This window comes from Grammomys surdaster, unplaced genomic scaffold (assembly GCF_004785775.1).
Source record: "Grammomys surdaster isolate TR1022 unplaced genomic scaffold, NIH_TR_1.0 363, whole genome shotgun sequence".
NCBI classification, from domain to species: Eukaryota; Metazoa; Chordata; class Mammalia; order Rodentia; family Muridae; genus Grammomys; species Grammomys surdaster.
Window position 1 is genome coordinate 10,168,355 of NW_021604782.1, and position 11,547 is coordinate 10,179,901.

Sequence of the window (11,547 nt, forward strand, 5' to 3'; positions counted from 1 at the left end):
ACACAGAGAGACAGCTAGACAAAGACAAAGATAGAGAGAGAGAGAGAAAGAAAGAATGAGAGAGACAGAGACAGATGGGCAGAGAGAGACAGAGAGAGAGAAACAGAGAATGAGAGAGAGAGGGAGAAAGAGAGAGAAAAGGAGGAGGAGGAAGAGGAGGAGGAGGAGGAGGAAGAAGAGGAGGAGAAGAAGGAGAAGGTCGAGGTAGTCAAAAGCAAGACATACCCTTCAAAGGAATGCACAGGTGGCCTACTTCCTCCAACCAGGCCCCACCTCCCATAATAGCTCATTCAGAAAGCACACATCAATGGGTCAACACACTGAGGAGTTAAAGTCTTCAGAGTCCCCTCCAATAGCACTATTAGCTGGGCACCATGCCTTCAGCACATAAGCCTTTGGGGCCATTTTATATCCAAACAATAACACTGTTAAAGTGCTTCTTGGGCACATAAAATATAGTTATACTGACTATTTTAATGTCTTTGTCTACAAAGTCTATCAGATGTGTTCTTCCCTGGGTTCATTTCTATTGATTGATGTTCCTTCTTGCTGTGGGTCATATTTCCTGCTTCTTGGCATGCCTGGTGGCCTTTCATTGGTCTTCAGACATGACTAGTACCTGGCTGAGTGCTAGATATTTTTGTATTCCTATAAATAATCTTGAGCTTGTTCTGGGATGCTGTTACAAAGAAACAGTTTGATCCTTTTGGGTCTGGCTGTTAAGCTTTTTTAGATGGGGCCAGAATTGCACTGAATCTAGATCATGAATGCAGCAAGACCCTTCTGGGTATGGTACCCAGTGCCTTGTGACCTGGGGGAGGGGAATCTTCCAATTCTGGCTGAGGAAAGGAAAAGCTGTTCTTGGCTCTGCATAAGCTTCAGAGACTGTCCTTTCTAACTCTTCTAGGCATTTCTTTGTCATCCTTGGGTCTTTTCTTCATATCCAGGAGTCACTGGTATTAGCAGAAAGTTGAGGTAGGACCCTTGGCAGATTTCTAGAGTGCTTTCTCTCTTTGTGTGGCCACCTCCTTTCTGTTACCCATGAACTTTAGCTACCTTGGCCTCCCAAATGCTTAATTCAGGAGTTGGCATTGCCTTTAGCCATCTGTCCCTTTTGGAAAACCTCCTCTAGCAGTGGCTGATCTGGTCTCAGGACTCACTCTTATCTCATATCTTGAAAATGACTCTTTTTTTCTTTTTTCCTTCCTTCCTTCCTTCCTTCCTTCCTTCCTTCCTTCCTTCCTTCCTTCCTTCCTTCCTCTTCTTTCTTTTTCCTGGTCACTTCAGATAAAAGAAAATCCAGTCCCTGCTATTTCACTTTGGCTAGAAGCAGAAGTCTACAATGTTCTTTAGGTTTGGAACTCTCTGGAATGCAAGACTATGTCAATCCAAGTGCTCTTTATCAGACCAGGAAAAGGGTGCTTCTCCAAGGGCTGAAAGGGCTTCCAACTCAAGTACAAGGATTGAGCAGTTTGAGGGCACTATGGTTTTTGTTTTTGTTTTTGTTTTTTTTTTGTTGTTGTTGTTGTTTTGTTTGGTTGGTTTGTTTTTTGTTTTTTGGGGTTTTTTTTGTTTGTTTTTCAAGACAAGGTTTCTCTGTGTAGCCCTGGCTGTCCTGGAACTCACTCTGCAGACCAGGTTGGCCTCGAACTCAGAAATCCACCTGCCTCTGCCTCCCAAGTGCTGGGATTAAAGGCGTGCGCCCGGCGGCACTATGGTTTCTTCCTGGATCTTATAAACCTTTGACCTCAAGTTATCTGTTGCATCATCCTTTGGTGGTGCAGGCTTAGTGTTTTTCATGGTGAAGCTGTGCCTCTCAGCTCACACTTGGCATCATCATTTGGGGCCAGAGTGGCTCAGTTTCTACTTAGATGCTGTTTTGTGTATTTAGGTCACCCAAAACATCTCCACTGGAAACAAATGAAGTTCCTCCAGTGCATTTACAGCACCCAGTATCTGTGGCTGTAGACAGTGCTACCCCAAAGACGTGGTGTTCCACTTTGAAGATGAAGTGCAGACACACTCTTAAAAAGCAGGTCCTCCATTTCAAGGGTGAACAAAACACCACTTAGCCAAGCATTCCGTCTGGTTAAATTTAGAACAAGAGAGGGAAAAAAGAAAGAGTTCAGAATATTCTCTGACATTGAGCCCTGAGTATTTTTCCTTTTAGAGTGACTTGGGCACATTTTCATTCATGTGGACCTGTTGTTACTCAGCATTATATTCTGGAAGGGAAGGTCAACAATGCCGGCCTTGTTGCTCAATCCAGCAGCCCTTCTCAATTACTAACCTACTTGACCCCTCAACGGCATTTAATGTGGGTGGTTCTCTTCAGCACATTCCCTGGCTTTTCTTCTCCCTCCCCTCGTCTTTCTGTTTCTGTCCCTCAGTCGGAGTGTTGCGTGGTTAGACCCTGAACCTTCCTCTCAAATGGAATATTGTCTTTGAGGTTTTTAAAATCCACTCCTGTGGCTTTCCTGGGAATTCCTAAACCAGTATTTCTAGCCTAAGCATTTCTTCTGAGCACCTGCCCAGAGCGTTCAGTTGCCCACTTGCCACCTTCACATCGACCCTACAGAGCTAACCCACCCTTAGCTGTCTCCTCTTGGCTAGTTTTATGTCGCCTTGGCATAAGCTAGAGTCATCTGAAAGGAGGGAACCTCAAAACTGGGCAAATGCTTCCATAAGATCCTGTAAGGTGTTTTCTTAATTACTGAGGATGAGCCATGACCCGACCCGACCCTCTGTGGGTGGTACCATCCCTGGACTGATGGTCCTGGGTTCTATAAGAAAGCAGGGTGAGCAAGCCATGGTAAGAGCAGGAAGGTAAGCAGCATCCCTCCATGGCCTCTGGATCAGCTCCTGACTCTATCCTGCCCTGACTTCCTTTGATGATGAACTGTGATGTGGAGGCCTAAGCCAAACAAACCCTTTCCTCCCCAAGATGCTTTAGTCATGGCGTTTATCACAGCAAAAGTAACCCTAACTAGGACAATCTCACAGAAGGCTGTTACCCTTGGTTCAGCTTTCCTCGCCAGGCACTACATACATCTCTGTAAAGGATAACCCTGCACATGTTCTTTCTGAAGCCAGAATTCCTTGCATTCAATCTTCCTTTCGGTCAGAGAGCTCTGCCAATGATACCCCTGCCATTCTTTTGGGAATGTCATTCTTTTGTGTTTGTCTGGTAAAGACCTCCTTTTTCTTTTTTCTTTTTTTTAATTGGATATTTTATTTATTTATATTTCAGATGTCATCCCCTTTCCCCATCTCCCCTCCCTAGAACCCCCCCACCCCATCCCCCTCCTCCCTTTTGCTTTTATACCATTTTAATTACATGTAAGTATTAAGGTCGGTTCTAGGTTGAGGAACTAGCAATACAATAGATGCAAATAGTTAAGGAACAAGCAAGACAATAAACACAAATAGTCAAAGAACAAGCAAGGCAACAAACACAATTCTATGAACACTCCCATGATCCCTGTTTCTAAGGGCTTATCAGGATGACCAAAGCATCTGAGCCTACTTCCCTGTGCTAGCCCAAAGTAATTTTCATGTCTGAAGCCTACTTCCTTGTTCTAGCCTAATATTTAGATTCCTGCCTGAAATTACTTCTTTGTTCTAGCCTAATGTCAGATTCCTGCCTGAAGCCTACTTCCTTGTCTTTGGCCCATGTCAGCTTCTTGCCAAGCAGCCCCAAAGGCTCTCCGCCTCTCTCCTTTTTTTGTTTCATTAACAAGACTGAGCCTGTCTTAGGTTGTTCTGACAAGAATGCCTTCCTTTCCCATTGTGGAATATGCATCATCCAAAGCAATGCACTTCTGTCTTAGGCTGGTAAGGCTCTGTGCAGGATCTTACCCGTCCTTGGCTTGCCAGACTGTTAATTTAATAACTCTGTCTGGGGTAAAGACCTCCTTAAAGCACACTCTGTTTCCATCCCTCATGCCATCTCCTCCCATGGCTCCCTTCTGCCAACTCTAGCCACAAAGGCCTGTGTAAAGGTAAAGGAAAGCTGCATCCTATTCAAGTCTTTCCGTGACCACCCTATGCTCTTAGGATCTAAAGCTCATACCTATTCCCTTTGTTCTGTTTCATGGAGCTGGAGATCAAGCTAGGGCTGCATGCATGCTAGGCAAGTGGTCTGTCACTGTCTGTACCCCAGGCCTCTGTGTTCCTTACAGTAAAGTGTGAAGTTCCACGTTTAACCTGCGATGTCACCCCTCCCTCCCACTCTAAAGTCCTTCCTGTGCATCACATTCTTTATTTTCTCAATCTGTGATGCATCTGCTATCTTATGGCCTTTATACACTTTGCTCCTTTTGCCTGTAACACCCCCCGCCCCCCATCACGGCGATTGCTCGACTCAATCACCCTCCACATCACTTCCTTTGGGTATTATTCTCTGATTGCTTTTATCAACTCCCGGTCTGCCAAGAATAAATGAGGTATTATTCTCTGCTCCCAAATGTCACCCTTGTTTTCTCTGTGGCAACACTCACCTGATATCCTATAAACTCTGTATTCCCAGTGTTCAGTGTAAGGCTCAATCCTATAGATGAGTGACAAATCATAGAGAAAAATCTATAAAAGGCGATAAAACTGGGCCAAAATGCTTTCAGTTTTGATACATTCCTTAGAAAGTAAGTCCATTTGAATGTGAATTTCCCATTTAAAAAAAAATATTGACAACTAATTTAAATAGGCTATAGGCCAAATAAAATAATACATCTGTGCCACATTACTAGTTTGCAATCTTTGCACAAACCAACCTGATTTCCAAATATGTAAATGCAGAAATTCTAAATATTAACAAGCCAAAGCCAACAGTTGTTCATGGTCAAGTGGCATTTCTTCCAGGAATGCAAAGATGGTTTGAATTCAATGAGTATATTACTTGGGACTTGGCAAACTACAGCCTAAGAAGCCAGATCTGGCTGTTTGCCAGTCTGCATGCAACAGGTGAACTAAGAATGGATTGTACACTTGCAAATGGTTGGATATGAATAAAAGCAAATAAGTAGCTTTCCTGGGCTTGGTACAAGCCTGGGATCACCAGCACTAAAGCAGCTGAGGTAGGAGAACTACAAGTTTGAGGCCAGCCTGGGGCTACATAGTATAACAGGCTATCTCAAGTAAGTAAATATTGTTCTATTGCCACTGAAAAAGGTATAAATATGTCTAACTGAAAAACAAGTTAAGGACCAGCAGCAGAGCTCAGCAGCAGAGTGCTTGCCTAGCATGTGTAGCCCCAGGCTCAATCCTGAATAAAAAGGGAAAAAGTTTAAAAAAAATTGTGAAATACGTGGCAAATATTAACAACAACAAAAACTTACAAACCAATAAAGAGAAATGAGACAAATGCATCAAAGAATGTGAATTATCATTTTATAAGAAATATCACTAATACATAAAATATTAGGTTCTAAAAATAAAAAAATGAAGTCATCTGATCCTATTTGCCTTCAGGAAGCCTATATTGATATTCGAAGCAACAAAGGTGCAGAGTTGTCACCTGAATCAGGTTGCTAAGTCAGTAAGAGAATTTCTGCATTTACATATTTCTTTCTGGCTGATGACCTAGTAAACATTACCAACCTGAATGTGAGAAGGAACATCTGTCAGATCTGTAGGTAGACACCTTGACATTTCCCACGGTTTTCTGTCCTAAACACCACTCACTTCCCCCAGACGTTTGAACTTATAAATTGATACAAAAAGGTTGCCGCCGTGCTGGGGGCTAGAGAGACGGCTCTCTAGCTTGCTGCTGCTACAGGGGACCTGGTTCTGTGAATCACAACCATTAGTAACTCTAGCTCTAGGGCAGTGGTTCTCAACCTATGGATTGAGATCCCTTTGGGGGTCAAAGGACCCTTTCACAGGGGTCACCTAAGACACCCACTACTGGAAAACACACATATTTACATTGTGATTCATAACAGTAGCAAAAGTACACTTATGAAGTACTTATGAATCATTTTGTGGTTGGGGACACCACAGCATGAGGAACTGTATTAAAGGATTGCAGCATTGGGAAGGTTGAGAACCACTACTCTATGGGATCCAATGCATCCTTCTAGCTTCTGTGGGCATGAGGCATACAAACGGTGCACATACACACATGCAGGCAAAAATGCATCCACATAAAGTAAATAAACCTTGCGCTGGAGAGATGGCTCAGCGGTTAAGAGCACTGACTGCTCTTCCAGAGGTCCTGAGTTCAATTCCCAGCAACCACACGGTGGCTCACAACCATCTGTAATGGGATCTGATGCCCTCTTCTGGTGTGTCTGAAGACAGCTACAGTGTACTCATGTACATTCATTAAATAAATAAATGAATGAATAAATAAATAAATAGATAAATGAAACCTACTACGTCTTTAAAAAAATAAATCTTTTAAAAAATGTTTCACTGTGTTTTGTTTTTTAAGAGATATGGTCTCATGCCCAGGCTGGCTTTGAAATGGCTGTGCAGCTAGGGTTAACCTCGAACTTCTTATCTTGCTTCCATCTTCCAGGTGATCAATGCAATACCCAGTTACTATGGTGCTGAGGATGGAGTCCAGTGGTCTCTGCATGTAAAGCAAACCGTCTATTAACTGAGCTACAACGTCCCTAGACCACTGTGATTAAAGTGCCCTGATAAAGTCAAGTTAGGGGAGAAAGGGTTTCTCTCACACACAGTTCTGGTCACAGTCCATCACTGTGGGAGAACTCACTCACAGGGGCAGGAGACCATGGGTCACGTGGCTTCCATGTCAAGCAGAGAGCAAGGGTCACTGGTGCTTGATCCTTTTCCTTTCACCCACTCCAGGCCTGGCCAGCAGAACAGTGTGGCCCACTCTCAGGGTGAGTGTCCTCACCTCCATTACCCCAACCAAGAAAACCCCTCTACACAGGTTCTCACCGAGACTCCTGTCCCAGGTGGTTCCAAAACAGGCCGACAACTAAAATGAACCATCATGGTAGTCCAAACATCTTATTTTTTTTAAAAAAATATTTTGGTTATTGGGCAAGAAGATATGTTACTCTATGTTAGTTAGTGTGAAAATGTTCCCAAATTAATCTTTTTTAGCTCCTCCTTTCTAAGCTGAAACCTTTCTGATTCCTACGAAGCCAGGCTACAGTCAATCTGTTCCTATTAATATGGTGGATGTGTGTGGTATATTGAAGTGGGTTTTGTATACACATGTATGGTATATATGTGTGCTCTTGCACATCAGGAGCATGTATAGTGTGTGCGTATGTGTGTGTGCACATGTGTGTCGCACATATAGAGAATGCATATTTATATGAGGTACATGATCCGTTTTGTACAGCTCTCACTGGGACTGAACACTCCTTGCAGGGGGCGTATGTAATGTCTGCTCTGCTCCTTCAGGTCTGCAGCACTATGGAACTCAGTCCCTTGTTCACATCCATTGTTTGAAGCTGGAGCTGTCCATTTTCTCTGGCTGGATGGAGAGGTCACATCAGGATACTTCCTTGTCCAGAAAAGATGCCTGCACTCAGACTTACCCACCTAAGAGGAGGATCAGGCATGCCCAAGTGCAGGATGCAGGTAAATCCATCTGCCAGCGGGTTAGGGCTAGGAGGGTGGGCTGCTCCTGCTAAGCATAGTATCTGTGGCTCGGGGGGATGTGGTGCAGGTGACAGGCGAGACAGGGTTTCACAAAATAGAAGGCTTCAAATAATCCAATGGACTGTACGGTATATGGCTCATTTGCACTTGACCATGTATTAGCTAACCTCGGGTGTAGAGTTCTCCAGTTTCTGCTCCACTCTCCCCACCCCACCTCACTCTCCTGGCCAGATGAACTTATGATACCCAATTTCTTGTCCTCATGTGTGGAGGTCATGGAAGAACAAAGGGTAATGGTCTTTGGGACAGATAGATTTGAGTTTAAATTTCAGCTCTGCCTGTTTCTAGCGCTGCAAATCTTGGGCAAGCTGCCTTCCCTTTCTGCCTACCGGTCTGATTCCTTCCTGGCAAATTGGAGCTAATAGTTTTTTCAGCTTACTGTGAAGTCTAAACGACATGTGTGAATTGCTCAGCTCGGCTCCTGGCACTTTATATACTTTTTTTTTGCATCCCTCTCCCCCTCACGGCCCCATCTTGTGTGGCTCACAGAACCACAAATATTCACTGGCAATGAAGTCAGGGGACCAACAACAAACGTTAACACATCCCATTTTTAGGTTTACATGAGACCAACAGCTTTCTTTCCCACAGTGGCAGTAAGATTTACAGAGCAGATGTCTTGGTGTGAAGCCACTCCCTCGAGGTGTCTCATGAATGTTTGCCGACAAATCCATGCAAGGATTGACCTTCCTTCTATCTGCTTTCCTGTGCCAGGTTGGGAAGATTGAAAGGCCCTACCCTGCACTATGTCTGCAGATGGCGAGGCTTGCTCTTCTGTCTGATGGCGCCAGGCTGCAGATGGGAAGCCCCGAGGCTGTATGGAGCAAGCTGCTCCTCTCTGGATCTGTGCCAGGCTGCTGCTCTCTTGCAAAAGAAGGCTCAAGAGAGCAATCCAGGCTGCAGCCTGGTGCTGAGCAGTCTGTCTATGTGCAGCTTCATGTTCCCGGTTCTCATGCCCTCACGGACCACTCCGAAGGGCAGACACTCCTTTGCTCTAGGTTGGTTTGGCGATTACAGGTCTGAGCTTCAAAGCCGGTTACAAACCTAACTAATTGCAGCCTGGGGGAGCTGGTCGAGCAGGCCAAGCTTCCTCAAGTGGGCAAGTCAGGCTGCGGGGCCATAGTGGGGTTAACATTTGCAGTTTGAAGTGTGGCTGCTGGATCTAGGGCTCCTGCGGGATCACCGGGGATAGGAGCCACCTCTGGTGGCTGGTGGCAGTTCTCCCTGCTCCTGGAGCCCACGCCTCCCCGGATCTGGCCCGCGTCAGCCAAGTCAGGTGGAAATCTCCCCATTCAAACCGGCGCGGGCCAATCAGGGGCTGGCGCGCCCGGCCGTTCCAACGCGCAGAGCGGCTGGGCCCCGGATCCCGCTCGCCCGGGAGACGCTGACGAGGTGCAGAAAGGCTGAGCCTGCTGCCTGGGTTACCTGCACCCACATAACCACCGCCTGGGAACAGGCCCTTCTGTCCTGGCCGCAACAGGGACGCCATGGAGCGCTCCCTGCACCGCGTCTCCCTCGGGAGCCGGCGCGCCCACCCCAACTTGTCCTTCTATCTCACCACCTTTGGTAAGTGCCTCTGGGCCAGGCTGCCAATGGACTGCTTCCTTGGAATCGGAGCCAGAGAGGCAAGCCCCCACTGTAGGAGGGAGGCTGCGAGCAGGTGCTCTTCCGTTCGGACACCTTCTTTGGTCCCTTCCTCCAGGCTCAGCAAGTCAATGGACACCACCTGCTGCCCGGCCGCTTGCTGCCAGCTGCAGTTGGTTCTGCCTCACTTGGCTGGAATAATCATGCCCCAGTTCATCTTTCAGAGAGGCCTGTCTTGTAACCACGGAGCTCCCCATTAGCCAGCGCTCAGGTTAAATCAGGGTCTAGTTTACTCTGTTGAGACAGCTCAGTCACCCGGTTCCTTTGGCTCAGGGACTAGATAGAAGGGTTAGCTCAGGTCCCCTTTGGAGGCGGTATCTAACTACTCTCGTTGGATATCTAACCCACAGTCAGTGTGATGGAGGCAGTCTTCTCCAAGACAGATCTTAGGAGAGTATGAAGGCTACGGGGAACAGAAAAGGGCAGTAGGGCCTATAAGCCCCAAAGTTGCAGACTCTCTGTTCCTCCAAATCCCAGACAGCCAACAGCTGTCCCAAAGGTCTGTGCAAACCTAGCCTTCCAAGGAACTATAGTGAGGATTGTACCCCTTCCCCAGAACATAGTTCTGAACAGCTCTTAATTTTCTCCCCGTCAGGAGGGGCTTGTTCCTCCTCTGCAGAATGAGAAAAGCTGAGAGGAGAGTCTCTCTCTAGCTCACCTTCCCGCCAATGCTGTTGTAACTCATATACAACTTCTTTATGAAGCTGGAGTGGTTACTGCCGCAAAACCGGACGTTACCTAGCTTTCAAAGGCAGAGCACTCACGGAGGAAGACCCTCCAGAAGTGTTCTTGGCTTCCCTGCTCTCCAGGTTATTCCAGCACAGCACATTTGGCTCTAAGCAGCTTGAGCCCCTCTCCCCCCAGGAGCAGAAGGAGTCATGGAAACGCACTGGGTGGATTCCTAGAAACTGGCTGCAGCTTGGCAGCTGGACCTCACCAGTCCTGGTGCTGGAAGACCAAAAAAGAGAAATTCACTAGCCACCCGTTGGTTGAACGCTCACTGGTGTCACCTGTGTGTCCAGTGTGTCACCTGCATTGTTTCATTTAATGTTCCCAAACCCTACAAGCCAATCCTTTTAACTCCAGAGGGACACAGGGCTCTCCAAGACAAGGGAGATTTCCAGATGAGACAGGGTCAGAGAGCTATCACCTTTTCCAGGTCCCCATACAAAAGTTTAAAAGCCATTTTACTTTATGTTCTAGGTATCCTCAACGGCTCCTTCCTAGTCTTAACAAAGGCCGCATGGTTCTGTGTGTACAGTTTTGTAAAACAGCCCTTTCACTGCTGGTGTGACTCGAATATTTCTTTGCATTTACTCTGTGATCTTTCGTTCAACTAAAAGTCTCTTCCAGACTGGAGGAGGGGAGGGTCCAGTCCCAGCAGGGCGTGGCTCCTCCAGCCTGGCTGTGGCTTCCCGTTGGGCATGATGGCTATCAAATGAATTGGCTGTAAGACCCGTGACTGTCACCTGAGTGTGCAGGAGTCAGGCAGGAAAGGGGAGCCGCCTGCTCTTTTAATGCAGCTTGTTCTTGGATCTTTTTGACACTAATTCGAATGCTTGAAAAATGTTTCCTGCAATAGTTCTGTTTCCTGGGGCGCCATTTGCCGTGGCGACCTTATTGTTGGCTGCCAATTGTCACTGGGCACTGAATGCTCTTTGCTCATGGGTTCATGGCGATTCCTGTTAGTGGTTACCAAACCAGACCTGAGGCACTTTTGGACTTTTAGTTGTTGTGGTAATAATGGAGATTGAACCCAGGGCCCCAATACTAGGCAAATGTTCTACTCCACTGGGCCCTGGAAAACACACAGGTCCCCAGGATTCATTCCCAGAGAGTATGATTTAATAACTATGAGTGGATCCTGAGACTCTAACCTTAAAGACTTCCTAGAGGTATTCTGAACACAATCCCGACTTGGAAGCTATGGATTCCAGGTCAGTTTTGCAGCCTGTGTAGGTACCATTTGATGCATATATCTTTGGTAACTTTCTTAGTTCCTTGGCCTCTCCCCAACACTCCAGGTAGCCCCTGGGCCCTTCAACAGTGGGTTTTTACCTCGGAGGAACCTGGTGAGGATGTTGCTGACATTTAAAGGAGGTGGAAGCATCTCTGGAAACACAAAGAGAAAAAAATATTTCCATCAGAATTCCATATAGGACGAGTCTCTCTCTCTCTCTCTCTCACACACACACACACAGAGAGAGAGAGAGAGAGAGAGAGAGAGAGAGAGAGAGAGAGAGAGAGAGAGAGAGGAGGGGA

General features: G+C 46.4%; 1 protein-coding gene across 2 annotated transcripts in view; it reads left to right on the forward strand.

Annotated features, from left to right (window-relative positions):
* Positions 1 to 7,457: 7,457 nt before the first annotated feature.
* The window catches only part of Rgs3 (regulator of G protein signaling 3), a 119,943-nt gene continuing 115,853 nt past the window's right edge, over positions 7,458 to 11,547 (forward strand). Inside the window, exon 1 of one of the 2 annotated variants that reach the window (XM_028779852.1) lies at positions 7,458 to 7,560. In XM_028779852.1, the coding sequence (XP_028635685.1) occupies positions 7,458 to 7,560 (103 nt within the window). Of the gene's footprint in view, positions 7,561 to 9,104; positions 9,208 to 11,547 lie in introns of those variants that run through there. The other variant, XM_028779849.1, reaches the window with a different exon arrangement.